This window comes from Amblyomma maculatum, chromosome 11 (genome assembly GCF_055883805.1).
Source record: "Amblyomma maculatum isolate TAMU_Amacu chromosome 11, ASM5588380v1, whole genome shotgun sequence".
Classification (NCBI taxonomy): domain Eukaryota; kingdom Metazoa; phylum Arthropoda; class Arachnida; order Ixodida; family Ixodidae; genus Amblyomma; species Amblyomma maculatum.
Window position 1 is genome coordinate 42,035,198 of NC_139354.1, and position 23,551 is coordinate 42,058,748.

General features: G+C 44.2%; 1 protein-coding gene across 1 annotated transcript in view; it reads right to left on the reverse strand.

Annotated features, from left to right (window-relative positions):
- LOC146173641 (excitatory amino acid transporter-like) overlaps positions 1 to 23,551 on the reverse strand; it is a 122,002-nt gene that overhangs the window by 27,992 nt on the left and 70,459 nt on the right. The window contains exon 2 of the mRNA XM_084583767.1: positions 8,565 to 8,691. Within this exon, the coding sequence (XP_084439893.1) occupies positions 8,565 to 8,672 (108 nt within the window). The 5' untranslated portion in view covers positions 8,673 to 8,691. The remainder of the gene's footprint in view (positions 1 to 8,564; positions 8,692 to 23,551) is intronic.

Sequence of the window (23,551 nt, forward strand, 5' to 3'; positions counted from 1 at the left end):
AACTATTCCATCAAACAGTTGGATCTGTCTAATAATAACAGAAAGCTTCGAATATTGCTAATGAAAATTTTATATAGAAAACTTTACTTAGACAAGCCTGGCAGACGCAATCGCTTGAAGGTGACTCACCATCACTTCACATACGTACCTATCCTTTCTCAAAGCTGGAAGTTTAGTGCTTGTTTTTATATATGTTCACAGCATCTTTCGAAAGGGGTAATTTGCGTACAGAGTTAGACATCGATCATCATCGCAAAATCAGCGTTCTTAAGGCTGCTGCATGGTAGATGTCGTACCGATTGGCGTCGAATTACTCCTGCATGCTTTGTGCCAGGCGTATACCCACTCATTATAATAATGTACCCCCACAAGCTTCCAGACCTCATCAATTGACCTGCGCCCTGGCCGTCGGAGCGTTCCTATGTTTACATTCACCATATTACAAGTCTGTGTTATCTTGAGCTGCCACAATACTTTTTATTTCATTTCAGTCAGAATGTACACAACCTGCCAAAGTAAGGTTTTTTTTAGTCTCTTGAAGCTGCGTCCTTTAACATTACCCCAAATCAAGCGACATTGCTTTTGTTTTTCTTGTTCTTAGACCTTGAGTTTATCCGCTGCAGTGACTTAGTGGTCGTGGTCTTCGACTGCTATCAAAGCAGAAAGCAGGACAAGTTGTGTTTCATTGATAATTGCTGAAGAGCACAAGGATGCGAAATCGATCCCGATTACGGCACGTACACTTCGATAGAGGTATAATCGATATCAGTACCAAGAATTTACATTTCCAACGGTTTCCTTTCTTCAGTTGAGTAGCCAATGCATATGCATCATATGCTAAATAATTTAGGATATTGAAGGATCGCAAATGGCTTTGAACGTACCAAAAGTTCCCCCCGACACTATGAAACCTTTAAAGCGTGTACCAAAGATCGTTGTGAATGTTACTAAGAAGAATGAAAATCTAGTTAAGATTGCTGCACGGAGTTCGGCCAAGTAGTTATTTAGTCGCGAGCAACTTATAAGGCTCCAGCGGGAAGTCGACCTAACGCAGTTTGAGAGGTCTATTGATGGCTTTCTTATGGACGATGGCTATAGAGCCAAGACCTCACAACATTGCCCTCATACGGACATGAGTCCACACGCCCGGTCGTCGTTCACTCCAGGGACACTAGAAGCAAATAATGTCAGGTTCGTTTCCCTGACCAGCTAACTCTCATGATGATGAAGAGATTGGTGAACGAGGGGCGTTATTCGTGACGTCATTGTAGTTATTCGTGCTGTCGTCGTCGTCTTTCCGCGCTTTTGCGCACCACGCCATTTGTGCGCCGCGATAGACCGCGCGAACTTCAGTTGCTCGGAAAATATTGGAGATGCTGAGCGCGCTAGATACAGTTTCTAGAGGTTCACTGAAACTATATCTTGTGAGCTTGTCTGCAATCGCACTGGCCTCACAAACAGAATTTGAGAGGTTGATAATTACAGGTGAGACATCAGCGGCGACTTAGACGCTTATCGCTTACACCACAAACAGAATTTGAGAGGTTGATAATTACAGGTGAGACATCAGCGGCGACTTAGACGCTTATCGCTTACACCGATAAAATTGCGTGGTAAGTGATTATGGCTGCTGGGTTATTGTCTAATGGAGCACGAGAAATGCACCTGTGGTGTCAAAACTCTATCTTAATTGCACTGCCGAAGTAGCGGGAGTGTGAACAAAGTACTTTAACTTAGATATTTAGAGCGATCAGATTAGAACAAACGGGAATGGCAGCTACCGTTCCCAAGAGCATATCTCCAATTTAAAAGAAATTCGAAAATTGACGAAAATTTTTTTGAAACGTTTTGCTGTGAAATAGTGCGAACTTTTGGGGCTCTCCTTCTACGTTCAATTCATTAAAAGTTCTACGAAGTTCCAGCTGCTCAATGTCGTTGTTGTTGTGGCTGTAGGAAGAAGGAAAAGAAAACGCACGGGCTTGCTACTGGCTCTGTAGCTGAGCCACCTCCGCTGCTTCGTGCAGACAGAAGAGAAAATAGAGAAGAAAGAAAAGGAAGAGGGAGAGAGAAAGACATGCGCCGCAAAAGCCGTCGTTCACAACCTCGAATCATGAAATCTACGGTGGTTGAAAACATTTTCTAAATATGCAAACGCCACCCTACGGTGACGCTCCGAAGTTGTGGCACGCGACCAAAACGCGCCTACAAAAACTGCGCAAGGGTGAGGAACATCCGTGGAACGCCCATCATAGTTATGACGAAGCCTACCCGCAACAACACACAGCATGCGTTTGCAGTTAAGTCAGCGTGGCAAGCGTCGAAAGCAGCGTCAAGCAACGGCGTCTCGACCGGCAAATGTCATCGTCGCCACACGCCGGCCGCCTCTATAGTTTTGACGTGCGTGTCGTAAGTTTTCATCCCGGAGACACCCCCAACCACCGCCATATCCTTCATATCTTGTCGTCCTCGTCCGCCCCTTCTACTACAGTGCGCTGTTGAAGCTCATTAATCTTCCCATCGCCCAGTCCTTCATTAATCCCATATCTCGTTCTCGAAGACGTCGCTCTCCTTCGTCCGCCTCCTCCCTTAACGGGACCCTCCGTATACGCGTGAGGCACGCTGCGATGACACGCCCTGTCGGGGGTCGGATGATGGCGCTTTTGTTTCGCCGCACAGCTCGTTGCCGGCGTCGCGCGGCTTCCACACGTTATGGGGCTTCAACCCAGCTTCGCCCCATGCCTGACGCAGCGTATTCTGGGGAACAGTAGGCACAGCGGATATGAGTGTGTCGTAGAACGAAAACCGTAGCGGATATGCTACGTTTCCCGGTCTCGTGTTTTAGTTCGTTCTCACCCGACTAAGAGGAGAGGAAGGCGGTGAAGCTGTGCCATGTTACACTCGCCCTACCATTCCCTCCCCCCACAGCTCCAAGCAGTGCTGACATCACTTTGGGCAGCAGAAATCGCATCTTTATCCTCCTCAAGCAACAGAACGAGTGTTTAAATGCAAACAAGAAAGGAAGAAGAAGATGAAAAGACAAGGTAAAAACTAAGGATATATGAATATTGAGCGGAGAGCAGACACTGTGACTTGTTTAAAATTGAGTGATCGATTGATTGATTTGACGATTAATAATTGACAAAATGAATGATTGAGGCATTGATTAGCAGAGTATTTAGCTTTACCTATGTAAACAATAAACGTGTTGCGAGATAGCCCACAGTGAAGAACTGAAAAACAAATCTTACTACCAGGGGTACAATTAGGAGCCGCGTATTTGGACTTTTCCGTTTTCCTCTTTTTTTTTTTTTAATGTAGCCGTCGAGTTCCTCATCGTGTCCACGAACCCGTATTCAGCAGCTGAACATCAAACACCTAATACAGCAGTACCGGATAGGTGCAAATTTGAATATACGAGAAATATTTCCGTCCTTAGCAAATGGGCTGGCGTGCGGCAGTACTGCAATTAGAGTGGCGGGCGCTCTCATCGTGTATTCACTGCCCGCTGAAGCACATAGTGCTTGTTTCAGAGTTCTCTGTCATCCGAGATAAAAATGAGCCATGGTTCCGCGACTTATCGTTTGGCAAATGTCGGAGGTCACGGGATCGAATCGCAGCCCAGGCGGCCACATGTCGATGTACTTGATCCATATGCGCACTAATTAAAAAAAAAAAAAACATGTTGATCAAAATTAATCCACAAGATTAAATTACAGCCCGCATCTTATGCCCACCATAATGCTTTGACACATAAAAATTTATCAATTGATCAATCAGCGCCAAATAATGATGCCAGGAAGTCGTTTTTAAGTGCTCGCCAGCGAAAGGGGAGAGAGACAGCGAAAACAGTAATCCCCCGCGTTTCCGTTACAAGAGTATGGCATGGTCTGGAGAAATAAGGAACAATTCGATGCGTGGTACTTTCAACCATAAAACCACTTAAATTATTTTATTTAAGTTCGAAGTTAAGATTACCCCTTCTCCGCTTTCTTACTGTCTGGAAACGCAGACACTTGAGTGCAAAGACATATACAAGAAGAAAAAGGTACGCGTGATATTAACCACAGTACATCGTTATCTTCTGTTGGTACAATGTGTGGCGATTGTTGATCTCTTAAGCAAAAGTAACGGTAATCTACCGCCGCTTCGATGAACCTTCATTTGCTGTTTGTTGTTGCTCCGACCCCGCCTTGCACGTAGCTCGGTGTACGATCGCTAGCGCTGAGTCCGTACGCGTACAACTCAACAACCAGCAAGGGCACTATAGTAATGCGGAGAACACTTCGTTCGCACCTAAGTGACACATTTATTTCATTTTTATAGCGAAATTCTAATTGTTTTTCAAACACTTGCCATGAGGCTTAACTTCGGCAGGCTGTATTTCATAGAAACTGGAGTGAAATATTTTGCGTTCAAGAAGCGGAGTAGGCTGCTCTTAGCAATGTCCGTCAACCACATTGAGAAATCTTCTTTCCTCCTGGTGTTAAGTCTCACTTCCTGTAGAATTCATGCCCCGTGCCCAAGTGCACAGCAGGTGGCGAACATCTGTCTCTGCAGCCGGTGTAGAATACTCGGAGCAAGTACAGGGTATTGCATATTCTTGGGAGACCTATCGGCACGTGACCGAAACGGGGCCAGGGTTGCCCAGCCCTTAACCTTGTAAGGTATACTTCAACCAGTCTTATTAAAATTATAAACGAAAAGGAAAGTGTACAGCGGAATAAAGGCATGCGTGATTTCCATCGAAGAAGATGCTATATGGTTGGAAAAATTGGTTTTCGTATGATAACTGAGCCTGGCGAAAGATGGATAGGTTTCAGAATTAACGCACCCCTTCTCTTGCTCTCATGCACTATACTCAGACCAGTCTTCGTAGCCTCAGTCAGAATCGCATGCAGGTGGCCACACCAGACCCACCTTTTACGAGAAAAACCCACCTCACCCGAAGTCAAGAAGTCTTTTTGAATAAGCTCGTCGCCAATGCGGCTTGCACGCCACGTATTATGGCCCGCTGGCGTCAGTATACGGAGAAAATGATTACGTGCCCCCACTGTACGAACTTGCGGCGGCATATCTCATCTACTCTGGGATTTCCCTGCTTTTTCTACTGGACGCTCCGAGATCGAACCCTACCGCCTGAACTACTGTTCCCTTCTAGAAACTGATGCTAACACAGATATTTGCCAAGTATGGCTCGCTTAGTGGCCTGGTTAGAGCTATGTGATTCGAGTGACGACCTAAACAATGAAGATTTTGTCTACTCCCCTTTATCCCCATTCATGGCCATGAGCCTTCCCAATCAATAAAGAACGTTCAATCAATCAATCCGGTTCATTCATAGGCAAGGAAATGCATTCAAATGTGAAAAAAAAATCATGGGAACGCACATAAGCCTCCTTAAAGGCTGAAGTGCGAAGGCATTCCAAGTTCCGTCCCGCATATAGTGCCGTCATGAGTTCATTCTCCCTTTCATTGATTGATACGTATCAACTTTCACGCTCCAATGTGGTGACGCCATATGTTTATTATTAGTGATGACATGAGTTTAGTTAAGTTTACTTTATCGGGTTTAACGTCCCAAAACTACTAAAGCTATGAGAGACGCCGTAGTGGAGGGCTCCGGAACCCCTAGCGTTCTTTAACGTGCACTGACATCGCGCAGCACACATGCGCCTTGTTTCTCCGTCGAAAAGCGGCCACCGCGGCTGCGATTCGATCCCGCATCCTTGGGTACAATAGTCGAGAGCCCTAACCACTGCGCTACCGCGGTGGGACCTATAATAGTGGCCCAAATATCCTTTGAGGAGCGCTATCAGCCTTATGTATCTATAGTACCTCATTATGATTATCATGCCAATTGGGTCTTCTGTGCTCAACGCTGCAACATCATTAACATAACATATCAATGATATTTTGTTAATAACCTATTTATAGTTATCGTCATTCTCATCTTTGTTATCTCATGTACATATGGCGTTGTCAGACATCATCTCCATACATCCTGTCAACGTCACCTATGACCCAAGAAATGCTTTCGCAATGAAATTTTCTTAATGGTTAACTCTTTAAAAATAGTGTTCTTGCTACAATTTGTATTTAATCACGAGCACATGGAAACAAGAAATAAATATAAAAGCTATTTTCTTCATTTCAGGCTGCCAGAATGCGCGGCTAATAACCTCGATTACAGAAGCGCTGCCCCGAAAATTATCCGTGCCAACCCGCTCTCAATCTGTAGCGTGGATATCAGGACGAAAGCCTTTATAGGCTCATGAGTGTGGACACAATTCGCGCCTCCGCGGAGGATGTCACACTGTCAGTGTCGAGAAATCAATTGATTGATGAGCAAAATAATGGTTGTTTCATCTGGAGGAGGAAAAAAAAATGTGTCTGTGTGCAGAACTTCGTTGATGTGGAGCAATTAGGTAACTAATTCGAGCCAGAAAAGTCAGTTAGACGTCAAAATAGCCAAGGATGGCGATATAGCTTGCAGACGTCAAAATAGCTACGAACGTCGAAATTGTGCAAAATACGAGAAAGCTCTGCAAAAAACTTGTGATTTTGAAAAACAAGGCGACAAGGTGCTAAGGAGGGAAAAAAAGGAGAAAAAGAAAAGAAAGAAATGAGTGAGTAAGCGGCAAATGAGCGCAGATAGTCGCAGAAAAAGGTTTCGTCTTACCGCTCTTATAAGAGACCGAAGTGCCTCCAACGGTTTTTTCTTTTTTTTTGTGTGTGAATTTACCATAGCATGGAAAACCGCGCGTCGGGGCTGTAAGAGAAGCCAGTAGTAGGCAGCTTCGGATCAATACTGGTCAAATGGGCTCCTTTAACGTGCATTCCCGCCACACAGTTCAAAATGGCATTTTTGATTTCACCCCGCCGTTCAACGCAGTCTTTGCGGCCGGTTTTCTGTCCCGCAGCCTTGGTCTCAACAAGATGACGCAACCCGATGGCGACAGGCTTCAGCCATTATCGGGTCCATTACAGCATTCCACATTTCTTCACGGTCGCGCACCTGTCGTTCAGGTCCGTTTTAACGGACACACTATATGAACGTAACATGAAGAACCCCAAGCCGCAGTTTCACGTCCCTTTGCAGTCTGCCTCATTCCCCCCCTCCCAATATCCCTACCACGTTTCCCTATTCCTTGCATGTAAGCTCAGAGTCCCTGCTTCAGACTGACAATCAATGTCCACGAAAGACATGTGCCGTAATTGCGACTGCCTCCGGGCTGCACTGGTTACTGTCTTTCCGTTCTTTTTCTCTTACCTTTCGTCCTTACAAGAAAAAAAAAAACGGAGCCAAGAGCAGTCGTCCTGACCAAGAAAGAAGAGAAATGGGCCACGACACAGAAGCGACATGTCGGCTAAATGTAGGCTCGGGGCGGTAGCCTCCATCCTTTCCTATTCTAGATGTGTCATAAGAGAATAGCTCCAAGGCTGAGCAACCAACCTCTCCTTTCCTTTGTCGCTTGGTCTTTCCTTTGCATCTAGCCTCACGAACAAGAGTCCGTTGTTCGCATTCTATCCCTACATGCGCTTTCCCAAGCCGCCCTTCTCCCTCTTTGCCTTCAGTAGCACAGGCATTCTATTTGCTCTTCGTTTTGGCCCGCGTTGTCCATGTCTCTCATCACCCGCGTTGCCGTTACAAAACGTTAGCACTAGGCGTCGCCTAACGAACTTTAAATCTGCGTTGGAACTAGGTTTAAGAGGACAGGTATATCGCGAAGACAAGGCAGTAATATTTGCCCATGATTACGATGCTTTCTACGGCTCATTTTGTTCTCAGAAAAAAAAAAAAACGAGATTACTTCAACGCACCATGATTACAAAGATAAGCTCCTCCATTCCTGCCTCACGTTAGGGGAGGCAGCAAACGATCGAAGCAGGATTGACAACACTCTCAGTCTTTCATGCCGTAGACTGCAGCTTGCAAATGAGAGCGGAACTGTTTCATAACGCGGATTGCAAGGCCTTGCTTTATTAAATTGGCTATGCTATGCGAGCTCATTGCTGAAGCTAATCGACGGTGACGTCCTCTATGTGGTGGAAAGTAATATATTTATGACGTCAAGTAACATTTGCATATATATTATATATATTCTTTAGTCAGCGCTCAGCACTTCCGCTTAATATTGTAGGACACGTGGCAATTCACTAAGGTCCGCGCTCTTTTTTCTTCAGTTATCTTGAGAGCGAAGCAGCTAATGCGTATCGAATGGCGCTCTTTAAGAAACGGAATATATCGATTGTCATGACGTCGTGTTATAATCGCATTGCACGTGCAATTTATTTTACTTATCAACGGATGCGACATCTAGCGCACTTCAAGTGCCCGAATGGGAAGAGATGCCAGTGTAGGAAGGGCGTGAGAGAATTGACCCATGTAATATACCAAGGGAGGCCTTTTTTTTTTTAATTTCACCCTCGGGGGTCGCTTCATTTTCTCCACTGTCAGGAGGTGGCAACAAGAGGAACAGAGAAAGGCAAAGGGGGGCATTTTTTCAAATGTGCGGGTACTTTATTTCGAGAGAGTGTTTTAGGTAGAGTAGAGGATCGCTCACCTTGCCCCATATGCCCCGGGGCGGTTCTGTTAACCGGATGACGCCCGCTGGTCCGCCGCCACCCAGCATGGGTGTTTTGGCGTTGGAGTCCGGCTTAGAGTCGGGCATGTCTGCTCCTCAGTGGGCACTGCATGAACAACAAGAAAACAAGAAACGGTAAACAACAGTACTTAATCCTGATACATGTTTCATCATCGCGCGTCTGCTACGCGTATGCGAGGTTTAAAGCCTTGAGCCGGAGTAATTCGACCACCTCGGGCTCTTTAACTTGAACTAAACTCGCACAGCAAATCGTCGTTTTGTACTTCGTCTCCATCAGAGTGTAGCCGGTGAGGCCGGGATTTGATCCCGCGACCTTGTTATGAAAAATCGAACGATACACAAATAAGTCACTGCGGTGGGTATGCAGCGACTATAGTACGTAAATTGCATCTGCGTCTGGGTTCGCAAGTGACACCGTTTATATCGAAAACTGCGCTGAGTGGAAATATGGCACCGTAACATTCGAAAGGAGTTAGTCGTCGAAACACGACTTTAAGAACAAAAGTCGTGAATGTTTCTGATTTTCATAATCTGAAGCTTTGATTTCAGCTGTGAGGTACGCTTTTATTGAATGTCGTGGATCGATTTCAATCATAAATTGACTTTTTTTTTTTATGCACGCGAATTGCAGCCCAGTGTGATTTGGGGAAACCCTGCAATATGTAGAATAGGGTTTAATCAACGGAGCACTTTCTCGTTAACGTCCATCCAATCATAGGCACACGGCTGAAAAGAAGGAGTATATGTAAGCTCACGTACACAGGCATGTAAATAAAAAAATACTATTAGCTGGTTAATATATAATGTTCAAATTAAAAAAAAAGATACAAGCATAAGGATCGACATGCTTCAGTGCGCCCTGGTTAGAATACGTTAAAACCAAAACTCCTTTGTTCATGTTTGTTGAAAAGTTGCACTGCATTTGTCTGGTCGATGGTTATGTCTTGGCTAAATGACCCGTCAAAGTTCATCGTCCTGTTTTTGAGCTTTTCTAGAAAATGAACTCATGTTTCTTTCCTATGCAATGGACTCTCTTTCGCACTCTTAACATTACCCCGCACATTTTACCCCACCTTTTCCGCGCTGTTTATACAGCGTAATTGCAAACTTTTTTGCGGTCTCTAAAGTTAGGTTAGATAGGTGAGTACTGAAGTGACTTTATACAATAGCGGCAATCGAACATGTTATTTTACTTCCGTTATTTTCGCGACAAAAATAAATAATTATGCACGACACAACGCTGGCGGCAGGTAAGCATTCGTTTGTATGAACAAATATAGAGGCCGATGTCAGTGTCGTCCTGTTTTCATTTCTGTTCTAACCAGGTGCCCCCCGATTGACATTCGGCAGTCTGAATGAACAGACATCAAAGTCAACTGGTTTGCAAACACGCTGCGGGGCGTATTCAGGTGCATCGGGCTCATTCAGATTCACGGTGCAGACGTTTCGACGAGAGCAGATTTATCGAGCGCTGCTTGCAAAGGGCTCATAAGCACGCTCCGCCGACACAGAAAACCTTTATCCGGCACACAATGACGAAATCGCGTGCGTGTTGATCATGCGGGAAGATACTTTTATTATGAACATGGCCTTGCAGATTGGTATACCTTACTACCCATGAAACACGATACGCAACGACTAGTCTCAAATAATCTGCTCTTTATGAGTTTTTGCTTATGGCACAAGAATTGGTCTAAGTCAATCGCTAACACTCTTCCTACAAATATAGTCATACATACATACATACATACATACATACATACATACATACATACATACATACATACATACATACATACATACATACATACATACATACATACATACATACATACATACATACATACATACATACATACATACATACATACATACATACATACATACATACATACATACATACATACATACATACATACATACATACATACATACATACATACATACATACATACATACATACATCTAGTTATTTATAGCACCATATATCAGCTCGTGTAACATGAAAATATGTCCTTTGTTATTCAAAAGAGCAAGTAGACTACTTCTTAGTCGGCAGTTCTTATATGTAGGAGTTTGAATCCTTGGTTTTTATTTTTAGAGAATTGGGCGGACTTTTTTCGGTGTTTATTTACAAACACAACTTCCGGTATTTCTCGGTTAATATTATTTTCTGCTGAAGAAATATCGTTTTTTTTTTTCGATGAGATAAGAGGCATTCGTTTACAGTTAAAAGTGACTTAGTGTTCATTTTGGCTTTTCTTTTTCTTGCTTGGTGTTTTATACTTTAATGTACAGTAATGTACTCGGAAGAGGCAATTTCCGAGTGGTCTAAAGCACGAGGAGATAAAGGTGGTCTGTGAGCGTTGACAAAGGTTCTGATCATGCTCGGTTTGCAGTTTTTTATTCTGCGAACATAGCAGCATGTAAACATTCACAAGTTTTCATATATTGAATGCTGATTTATTTTCAGCCTCTGCCGAGTTCTGCTTCACGTTGTACTTTACATTCTTCTTCATAATCGCCCTCAGGTTCAGCCACAGGCGCGCTGCTGTTTCAAGGCGACGTTCGCCTACGTCTGCCGAGTAGGGATATTAAAATCATTTCATGCTTTTTAAAAAGCGGGGTATTACTTAACTAACACGTGGTTCGCGTTCACATTGATCATATATACCGCATACCATCCGAGGACGAGCTCAGAATTTTTGAACAAGCGCCAACATGCTCTTCGCACAGACATTGTGATCTCTGTCACGTTACGCACAAGACCGCGGTCTCTCAACACTCCGGTTAAGTATTTTTCTTTAAATATTCCTCAACTGAGCAAAAAATGGTCCCGGATTGATATATTGGCAAATCAGAGATGGTCTTGAACTCTCAATAAACTGAGTTCCCGGGGTAGTGGCCGTAAAGGTTGTTTATTTTTTACTCTGTAAAGCAGAGCTGAGGCAGTTACTAACACACTTGGGGTGTGTCTCACGCCTTTTGGGCAAACTCCGTGAGCTACCACCACTCAACATTTTCCAGCAGACAGTAGTGAACTTGCTTAAAATTATATGGACTTCGGGATGAAACCATGCACAGCGACTATATCTGCTCTAAATCCTTGCGGAGTGCTATGAACTACTCAACATAGTTCCAGAGCAGAGGCATTAATCCCAGACCCGACGCTCGTCTTTTTGATCGATTGGAGTAGCCGTTGAATCACAGTTTTACGCATGCGCTGCAACTAATGAACGCCAAAACCATTTCCGGTTTCCAAACTATCAGAATGATCTGGGAGGCTTATCTGATTTGCACAAGCGAGTTAAATTAGCTTAGCGGTGGTTATGCAGCAAGAAAAAAAATATATATAATTTAAGCAGCACCAGAGTTGCCCAATACGGCGGTGCCCGCAACGCAAACATTAAAACGGCTACACTATTTACTCCAATTCTAAATGTTACATGATAGCGCAGCCACTTAATGTCGGTAGGCCTAATGGTCACATTCGAAATAAATATTTTGTTGTGTGTGTTGTGCGCAGTGCGCGGAGTTATGGCTCCGTAACCATGGCGACGGGACGCCATTCAGCCTCCATATTTGCCGCATTTCCTGGCCCAGCTGCGGAAAGTATAATGGGCGAAGAAGCATGCCGTTTAATGTGAAAACCAATCTCGCGGGTAACATAATACTCCACAACAGGAAGCTTTTGATCAAAGAGACGGCAAACAGCCGTTGGCTCGAATTTCGGGACGCCGCGATGGTTGTGTGGTTAGCGCTCAGATAGGGGAAGAAAAAAACGAAAACAGAAGAGGGTTTAGCTGTCACGAGTGTTTTGAGCGTCCATCGCACTATTCACGTGGCTTGTATTTGGAGGAAAGGAATTTAAAACCGACGCAGCAGAAGAGTTGTTGTTGTTGTGGTTGTAGGAAGAAGAAAATGCATGGGCCTGCTACTGGCTCTGTAGCTGAGCCACCTCCGCTGCCTCGTGCGGACAGAAGAGAAAATGGAGAAGAAAGGAAAAAGAAGAGGGAGAGAAAGACGCGCGCCGCAACAACAGCCGTCGTTCACCACCAAAACGGTGTCGGGTGCAGTGACGGCAGAAGAGAAGTGCGTACTCTGCCTGCCCTATAATATGTCGATACTGGTACAGCGCACACTTTATTTCGTCAGGACATTTCATGAAATACCTCTGAAATGGAAAGCAGAAAAGGGGAACCAGCCCAGGGTTAGCGGGTCTTTTAGTATTTTTGGGTCTTAAATAAATGAAAGCGTGTTTATATAATTCTCTTGTATAGCAAGACGTAATCGACACGAAAATCTTCAGTGTCTAACTTCTTTTCCTCGTACGTCTCCTACTGAAAAACGAAAAGTTCTACGGGGCAATAACCTCACACAATCTCATTAATTCACATATACTCTCATACGGTGCACATCATTATCATAAAATATCTTCCATAATTTTTGTTAATGTATAAGAAACTATGAGATCATACGCAATTATATGTGACTTCTATGTGATGTCGTACGTGAATTGCGGGTGATTGTGTGAGAAAATGTGAGGTTATAGCCTCAATCAATTTTTTCAGTAGGGTATATCGAATGAAGGAAGTTCTTACCTCAATAAGAGCAACGACAAAATGTTTCGAAATTTAGTGTAATTCGTCAGTTTCGACTCATTAAATAAAGATCGGAAACCAATGAAATATTACATTCATAAGATCGGAAACCAATGAAATATTACATTCATCATCTGTTGTTTTTCGTGCCAAACCTTATGTTCTGTTTTTTCTCTGTCTTTTCTGTCCTTTCACTCTGCTGTCCACATGTAGCAGTGTGTCAGTGGTCATGCTGATGACAGTGGGCACGGCCAGCGTACATAACACTCACTCCATCCTCTTACAGCCCATCGGAGAAGGGTTGATCACTCATGGCGGATTCTTCGAGCACATGTCTTTGGAGTTCGGCCTGCTCCAGGTACGGGCGCCTGACCATGGTCATAGTAGCTGTAAAGTGTGACAGTGTTCATAGGGCGTCACAGCGCACCATCTTTGGAGTGCGCTTGCAGATGGCGCTGTGCGAACCGCAGAGTCACGAGCTCGCATGTTCCCGTTATGAGTGATGGATGCGGTACAGGGTCTTTGGCACCGGACACGCATGGGGAAAGAAGGTGGTAAGCCTTGCCATTGTGTTTGCGAAAACAATGCATGATGCATTATCGTTCAAACAAGCAGTCATGTAAGGAGAATAAAAAAAAAACCAAAAACAAACACAGCCATTTTTCAACGCATGTGAAAAGGAAGCTTCCGGTGATTGCCGTGGAAATAAGGAGACCGCAGTGCCGACCTTATTACGCTGCCAGTATAGAGCTCGAACCTTGCTCTTGACATGGAAATCGGCATGAGTAATAAAATGCTCTGATGATTCCTGTAAAGCCAGGGTATTGAGGTAAACAAAATTCTGTGCATATGACTGCACTCAAACTAGCCACACCTAACTTTCATGGTCCGCCTACCAGCTGGAATATAGCATAAATTATACGTGGTTCGTTGCAAATGACAAATATATTTGTACGCGCTCCTAACACGTCTTCTTTGTGTTTGATGTTTTTTTTTTCATTCTCTTTTTTAAGGACTACGAAGCGATGACACCACCGGTAAGCTTGAAGGCCCCTCGCAATTTCTTTTCAGTCTGCACTCAGCGGAACGCGCTGTTTGCATTTGATGCAAATTCAGGGCAACCCCGCCCTTAAAGGGTACAATGAAATAGCGTTTCACACACATGGACGTTCTTACCGTCTTTATATTTTTAATGTTTTTGTTTTATTTTTATACATCAGTACTTGGCTTCAGCAAAAATTGGCTATCCATTCTGTGAATTTTTAAACCTTTTACCATCCTGTTCGTTATCTATAATTTTTCTCCAATTAATTCTATTATTTGCTCAATTACACACTTTATTTCATTAATTAGCCTAAACAAGCATTGGTTTCTCATTCTGCGCATTTTGAAACATTTTGATGAAGTTTTCCCACATTTTTAATTTTTTCATTCATCGATTCATTACAATTATTTCATTACCTCATGATTGGCTATTACACATCAATTAGTCATCAATCGCTAGAATTACAAGTTACCCCGATGCCATTGTTTTTTACGTAGCCTTCGATTATTTCCGACTGGTCTTGCCGACACCTACAACTATTATCATAGCCACACCGCCGCCTAACGAGCTGTATGAGCTATTGCTTAAAAATCGAAGGCAAATGATACCTTGTCAACTTGATATGAAGATGTGCATGTCAACTCAACAAAGACCCCTGCCGGCAAGTAGATATCCACCTCTTTTGAGCATGGAAAAGGTTAGAAGGAAGCCGAGGTGCGTTACCTGATTCGATTGCCTGCGACCAGAATTTCGGTATTCAAATGATAATGCGTAGAGGCTACGTTATCGTTGGTTTTAGTCTGGGAGAGCTTGTCTCTATGCTTTGTTTAATTCTGTGAATGTTGATTAATAATAATAATAACAATAATTGGTTCACAGTAGGGGAAAGGCGCGTATCTGTCACGCTTGCTTTGTCGACACCTGAACCGCGCCGTAAGGGAAGGGATGAAGGTGGCAGTGAAAGTGAAAAAAGAGAATGGGGAGCCGTAGTGGAGGGCTACGGAGTAATTTCGACCACCTGGGATGTTTAACGTGCGCTGACATCACACAGCAAGATCCCCAGGTGGTCGAAATTACTCCACAGCCCTCCACTACGGCTCCCCTTTCTCTCTTCCCACCTTCACTCCCACCTTCCTCCCTTCCCTTACGGCGCGGGGCAGGTGTCCACAGAGCAAATGTAACAGATACGCGCCTTTCTCACCTGTGAACCAAATGGTATTATTTATTAGATATAAATTGTACAGACTTCCCATTTAGTCAGCTAATAAGCTGAACTGTCGGACCTGTGGCACAAACTGCATGCCACGAGTTAACAGCTGGCGCTTTAAAGGGGCTCCTTCGCTATCACTCGCAGAGGTTCCACCAAAAGCATTCAAGCTATGTCTTGTCCACTCTCAAAGGTTTTTATCTATTATGCGTGTTTACATGTTAAGTGTATTTTGTAACCTGCTATTTGTGTACGTAATTTTCTTAAACCCACTCCTGCAATAGCCCCAGATGAGGCTGTAGTATAAATAAATAAATAAATAAATAAATAAATAAATAAATAAATAAATAAATAAGCATTAGCACTTTGACCTGCTTGTGAGGTTTGTGCTTACAAACGCTTGTAAGTTGTTCAGGCTTTTCGCTTGAACGGGTAACTCTCGAGGCCTCTCCGCCACGCTGGCTCAGTGGTTAAGACTGAAAAAAAATTGGCAGTGGCTTAGCTTGGTTAAGCCTGGTAACTGCGAAAGCAATAGCTATGGCTACGCCTAGGTTCAGCTGGTGGTGTAGCTGGTTGTGGTGCTTGTGGTTATGCTTATGGTTATGCAGTGATTCACTCTGGCCACGGCATATGGTTCAACTATTGTTTATTGCGGGGTGCCACCTGGTTATTCTATGTATAACTAGTAGCGAGGCAAGGAGTGCCGTGGGTGCAACGATATACTTGGTTGTGGGTGGGGTTAAGGCAGAATGTACAACTGCCGCTCCGGCACCGGCTGCAACGGCATTCTTTACGCCAGCAGAAATGAAAGCATCCCTGGAGACTGCGTTGGTTCCACCTGCTGCTAGGTCACCTCCTATAGTGTCCAACGTTGCACCCCTGGCGGTATCTGCGGTAGGAGCGGGAGTTAGGCCGCTGTTGGTAGCTACCGCCTCGCAAGTTGACGGCGCGAGTTGGGGCCCCTGTTTTTGCGGCAGATGGGATGACGTCACCCCGGCTGTAGCGCTCCCTCACGGAAGGAGCGGGAGTTAGGCCGCGTTCGGTAGCTACAGCCTTGCGAGTTGACGGCGCGAGTTGGGGCCCCTGTTTTTGTGCATTTGTGCTGGGCGGCGCGCCAAAGGTTAGGCTAAAGATCAATGGTAGCTACCGCCTCGCTACCGCCTCTTACTGTCCCATGTTCAATTCTATTTCTTTATTGTATTATTCGAGATTTCCAGCCTGTATTTTAAGTACCATGCACTTTTTGCGCCTGGAATGGTCGTTTATTTTATGCATATTTCTATATTACTATAATCAATGTCAGTTATTTGTTGTTGTTTTTTTCTCTCTTCTATCTACCGTTCTTTTTTTTTGTTTCTTTCCTGAAGTGCTCAAAAATTCTCTCACTGTGTATATAAGAGATGCTACTCATTGATTGCTTAATTTACGTAATTCTTTTCGTCTCAGTTTCATTTCATGTATTATTTATTTCTTCTTTTGTGTTCTCTGTGTGTGTGTAAACATGTTTTTGCATTTTTTATTTTTGTTTCTTTTTTTTTATTTGTGCTGCAGCACGAAGACCACATGGTTGTTCCTGCGCACACTAAATAAAGATTGATTGATTGATTATTATTATTATTATTATCATTATTATTATTATTATTATTATTATTATTATTATTATTATTATTATTATTATTATTATTATTATTATTATTATTATTATTATTATTATTAATGGTTCACAGGAAAGGAAAGGCGAAGTATCTGTTAGCCCTGTTCTGTGGGCACCTGAACCTCGTCCTATGGGGAGGGAGGAATGTGGGAGCGAAGTGGAAAGAGAGAAAGAGGGGCCATAGTGGAGGGCTTCGGAGTAATTGCGACCACTTGAGTATCGTAAACCAACCAAACTAAATCGTTAAAACCACGTACAGAATAGTTGTGGCATTGAAGGTTCAGAGTGGGATTCGTTTTACGAATGTTATAGCATTGGAATTACGGGCAGTTTGTGTTAAACGCACGCGTGACAGAAGGTACAAAGTGTTGCAGATGCAAAAAGGAAGTATTGTTTTGTTAAATGCAGGAGCGTGTGCTTAAAGAAGAGCAGCATACTGAGCGTGCTTCTTTCAGCCTTGCACGATGACATTTACGGTGCTAGTCTTGTCTCCTCGGCTTCATTTACCGATTGGCTGATGTGTTGAAACCACTTATGACTGTATGGGTGTTCGTGTGTAAGGTAACTAATGAATTGTACGTGTTTAAAAACTGTTTGGAACGGTTCTATAAACGTACAGTTTTCATACAATAACGATAATAATATTAATTACTAATTGGTTCACAGGAAGGGAAAGGTGCAGAATCTGTCCCGCTTGTTTCTGTGGGCACCTGAACCGCGCCGTAAGGAAAAAGAGGAAGGTGGGAGTGAAAGAGGAAATAGAGAAAGAGAAGCCATAGTGGAGGGCTGCGGAGTAATTTCGACCACTTGACGATCGTCAACCAACCAAACTAAATCATTAAAATATGAACATTTAGTGGCACTGAAGATTCAGAGCGAAAGATACGTTTTACGGATCTTACAGCAAAGGAATTACGCGCACCTTGTGTTAAATTCACGCGTGACAGAAGGCCTCAAGTGTTCCAGTTGTAAAAAAAGAATTGTTTTGTGAAATACGAGAGCGCGTGTACAAAGAGCATCATATTGAACGTAGAAGGTTCCCCTAATGGGGCTGGGGCAGGGAGGTCACCGCCGCTGGCGGCGCGGCTAGCCTGCCACTGATTGTTTTATCTGTTGTAGACCATCATTGCACCCGCCACCGCCTCGGTAGTGGTGGACGACGGCTGTTGTTGCGGCGCGCGTCTTTCTCTCCCTCTTTCAAAAGAACTCTGTCAAAAGAACTCTCTTTCTTGGGAGAAGAGCATTTACTGAGACAATGGTTTTGTTCGCTTTATTTCTGCGGTCAACGACCGTCTCAACCTGTTGTTTAGGCCGAATTGGAAATGATGGGTCTCCTTGGGATCATCCTTTGTGCAATACCCACTTTATAACCTTGTTTTGTCATTCGCCTGAGCTCACGTAATGCTTTCCTTGTCTCGTTTCATGTACCCAGTGTGAAACTTTGTGCGAATGTCTAGCGTTAATGTTTCATGTGTTGTGTAGCCGATCAACTGTATACATGTGTAAATAATTGGTTTCTAAACAACGGGTTTGTTTTAGCCGTACGCGTTTGATTGCTCTCATATAGAATCACGGTGACCTTGACTTACCCCTGTTTTGTAACCTGGGTGTCTTCACTATAGTTTTTTGTTGCGTAAAGGATGCTCCCTCCGTTTCGGACCCCTACAGCATTAGGACCGTATATATACTGACAGTTTCACGTCTCTGGAAGCTTTAGTGAAATCCTAAATAGAAATTTCAATTTTAGTGGTAATCGGGTTTGAGGCTCTTGCAGGTCACGCTGCCGTCAGTCCGGCGAAAAGGGTGCTTTTATCGTTAAAAACAAAATATGTAAACAAAAAATTCCCTCCACTAGCTCAGCTGGTGGTTGTACCGAGACTCCGTGGTCCCCGCCGCGAAGTAAACGGCAATACCTGAGAGATCTGCGAAAATACTGCAGATGGTGGCAACTTCTGTGCTTCTTTATTCCACCATTTATACTGTATAAAACTGTCTCGATGAAAACGGTGTCTTTGTGATCGCAGGATGCAGTAATACGACGATACAGGTCGTCTTCGCTTAGTACTGAGTATCTTTTTGAAACCGTATATATGTATATTTATATGTCCTATTCCATCCCTGGGCTCTGATTATGATGCAAGAAGGCTTCCGGGCGCTTCTCTGGGCAGCTGGCCTGAGGCCGATAACAGGCAGGAGACCGTTCTGCATAGGCTTGCCCGCTAGAGCGCGAGCGTCATTTTTATATGCCCCCGCCGTGAGACGAGGACCGGGGCTCCGCACTTTTTACAGCTTCGAGCTGCGATAAAGTGCGGGATTGCCCGATACCTACGCCTGGCTATGGATCTTATTATAATACGCTGCAGCCGAATCTGCGCAGCCCTGGATCCATGAAGAATCTACCCCTAAGCGGCTTCTCTTCGAATGTGTGCCACGTATACACCGGCTCTTTTGCACCAGTCGCCGCATTTCAAGGGTTTATCCTCCTTTATCACCCTTGCGTCGTTCGCTCCTGAGCTTAGGGATAAAACAGTGTTTTCAAGTTTTGTTTTCTTGGAAGTATAACCTCAGGCGTTTGTATTTTCTTGGTTATTGTGCAAAGAGATGCGAGGGAGACGAGAATAAATGTATACATTTGAAAAGAACCTCTTCCGAAATGCTTCATTGTAAGTGCGAAGAATTCCTTCTTGTGGGTTACTCCGTGAAAACATTGTGTAACAGAAGGGAGGAGAACTGACGCGCAGTCGTTTTAACCAGTGAAGAAATTGAGCTCCATCTTGGCATTTCACCTGCTCGCTCTTTTTGTAAATCAATTAAAAAAAAGGTGGAAGGAAACTTAAAGACGGCGTCTATTTGAAGGCCTGCTTCACGGCGATAATATCCATGATAGCTGTCAAATAACTGCTTCAAATTGTTCATACAAAATGGCCAGTATGGTGTTTTCTGCTCAACCTGTATAGGTATGTTGTGATACCTATACATGAGTTCGCACACCGCTCTTTTACTGACACTGTTGTCGCTATCCCTACAAGATATCGAATTCGCGTAAAGCAGATCCGAACACCGTGAATGATTACCGCTGGTTAACTGACCATTTATTATTACTGCTTTGTTGCAGAAAATTAGGGGAGACTTCACGTGAATGCACAATTCATTCATTCATAAATCTTTATTCATAACAATGACCTGAGGTCTAGAGAGGAAGTGGGTGGGTTAGGTGAGGTTGAGGGCGCCAGACTCCGACATGTAGTCTAGCAGGACACTAAGCTTGCGCTTGGCTTTGCCGGAACTGGGGGCTGTTCGGTTTTCGTATGTCTAAACGTGGTGAGCAGATGTGTAGCGGCCGCAGAATCTCGCCGTGCCAAGACAGGTCCAGATAAAATGCTGCAGGTCAACGGAGTCAGCAGGGCTATTGGGACAGCCGATCCAGGTTCGGCGCCATCGCCTCAGGATGTCCGTTGTGTACTCTGCACCGGCTCTCACCTTGTGAGTGAGAACTTGGGCACGACGAGAAAGGTCGGAAGGAATCGGAAGGGTAATGTTGGGGACAAGGTCCCGCAACAAACCCCACCGCTCATGCTTAAGCCTTGTGACTGTGATTACACAACTATGCTCGGAACACTGCTTTTTGTGACACCGTGTAGATGGCGCTACGTCTAGTTAACCGGCCAATAAGCGTACACGCACTTGTTTTTAAAGCAAAGGCTTTCGTATAGAGGCTTTTTAGGGTCGACTAAGGGCCGACTGAACAGACAGGGCGGCTCATTGAGGCGCCTGAGGACCAGGATGATTTACCATTTCCACACAACGAAAGCGTGGTCCCTTAAAAGCAAGAGATAACCAATGTTTGGCCAGTCTTCAAAACGTAGAATTATGTGCGAGGAGTTCATACACTTCATTGAGAGCTTGAACGCGGGCGAGTGAGAATTCAGCCAAGGAATGAGAAAAGAACTGCCTGAATGGTTAAGAGAAAACACGTTACCAGATTTACTTGTTTGCTAAATGAAGCCTAGCACTTGCCCCATCTAAAGGGAACCTGCTATAAACATAAGAAAGTAACATATTCTCACTAAGTATTACACAAATGAGGCGAACTTGCCAGCAAGCCTTATTGTCACATTATCAACTGCACAAGCTTATCCGTTGGAGGTGTAGCAAGCTAATTTTGTTTAACGCAATTCGGCCTGTAGCGAAAAATGTGTCTACGCAAGCATGTAGCTTCCCCGAAGGGTCCCGAAAGTGACACAGGCGTCGGCTGAAAAACGATACCAAGCAATGTCTCCTCGCTTCAGCAGATAAGCCGCGACGCTGCGACAGCGGAAAGTGACGCTGATCGGAAGATGACGCGCGACAGTCGAACACTGCTTTCGTGTCTCCGTGACGGCAACCGCGGAAGAGAGCGAAGACCGCGCGATGATAGCAAAATAAAAAGCAAAATAAGCGCCCGTTCCTCGGTGCTTCCAGTAACTCGAGGCAATGCTGCAGGTCCAGGAACATCCTGTATCCAGCGATGTCGCAGCCCACGTGGTATACGTTCTTATATGTGCGCAATCCATCTATATAGGAAATGTCAGCCTTGTGCACGTGAACCTGACGTCAACTGTAGGCTTTACTCTGTCGCCTCCGAGGCGTTCAAATTTATTTTTCCTTAGGCTCAGTATCCTTCCAACATAACCACTAGAAAGTAGATTTGGAAAAATCCGTGACCTTATCACAATCGCGGTCATCTCAGCACAAACACTCGTGCCCACTGAACGAGCACGTTTGTCACAATGACACGTTCATGCCTTCTTTGTTTACACTCGCCATCAGTGAATGGAATCGCTTGGATATTCGCATTACCAGCGCGCGTTCCTTATCTTTATTCGTGTCAGAAGTAGAGCATTGAATGGATGCATGATAAGGGTGCAAGTGCCGTACATGATACATACTGATAGGAAACCTGTCGCGTCTATAACGTTGCCATTTACGCGATGTTGACTGCGTTGTGAAGTTGTGCTTGTCATTGATAATTATTTGATTTATATGTCTTTTTAACACTGATAATTTGTTTTTATTTTTCGCACACGTGTGCATTTATATCATGTTGTACTGCGCGTGGAGAATATGTATATATGATCTCAGCTTAAACTGTTCTAATAGCCCCCCGCTATGGTCTTGGATGAAGACCGATAGTATTGTAAATAAATAAATAAATTTATTTCACAGCAATAAAAGAGACAGCGAATGTTACTCCACGCCGTGTGCCGCTCAACGTTCATCAAGTCCAGTAAGTTCACGTAATAACCCTTGATTGCACTAGAGGGCAACGTTGCGCAATACAAAGTTATTCGTGCATGAAAAAAAAAAAAAAAACGGAGCTAATAGCAAGGATGATCCTCGCCTAAGTTCCGAAGACTGTTTCGACAGTGGTGACGCCAAAGGAGATTCCTACATGTGCACCTGGCCATTCTCTGAAGCGCTTGTTAAGGACTGGGCGGTCCTAAAGTAACTGATGTTTCTTGGAGCTCCGTCATTATTTCTCCGACTTGGACTCCCAAATGAGCCTTTTGACATTGAGAACATCTCTCGTCATTTCCATTATTTCAGAGACAACGTAATGATCCCGTGTCGCAGAAAAAAACGGCCTCGCCGTAGATGGCAGTGAGCGGAAAATCCTGAGTAGTCGACAAAGCCTTGATTTCACAGCTTTACGACTTTTCGAGGGAATTGAAGCACTCAACAGCGCTCCAGTTAACAAGAGGTCACGCGAATATTGAAAATTGGTTGGTTTATGGGGTATAATGCCCCAAAGCGGCTAGGCTATGACAGACGCCGTAGTGGAAGGCTCCGAAAATTTCCACAACCTGGAGTTCTTTAACGTGCACTAACACCGCACAGCACATGGCCGCCTAGCTTTTTGCCTCGGTCGTAAAGCAGCCGCCGCGGCCGGGATTCGATCCCGCATCCTTGGGCTCAATATAGTCGTGCGCCCTAACCACTGCACCACCAGGGCGGGAAGATTGAAAGTGATCGAAACGTGGCAAGTGATGCGAATTAAAATTCACCACATGGTCTCAAGTGATTTAGGTTGTGATTGATTTTGCTGAAAGAACAAAACTGCATGTTTCACAGGACCGCGAGCTTAGGCTTCCGAGCCAGAGATGGCCACCGTCTAGGCCAGCCCAGACCAGGCATGCTTCCACGCCTTGACAACATGCGCGGATTTATACAAATGCAGTATGGCCTCCCACATAAACTGGTATTTTACGACTAGGTGCTAATGAGTGTAAGAGCAATTGGACACGACGGCAGGTAGTTATCGTGCGATTCACTCAAAGCGAATCCAAAGTATTTATTTTTATTTCGTCTTTTCTTTTTCCTTTCTTTATCTATTTCTCTTTATTTCCTATTTCTTCAGCTATTTCTCTTCATCCCCCTCCGTTTTCTTGATTTTTTTCT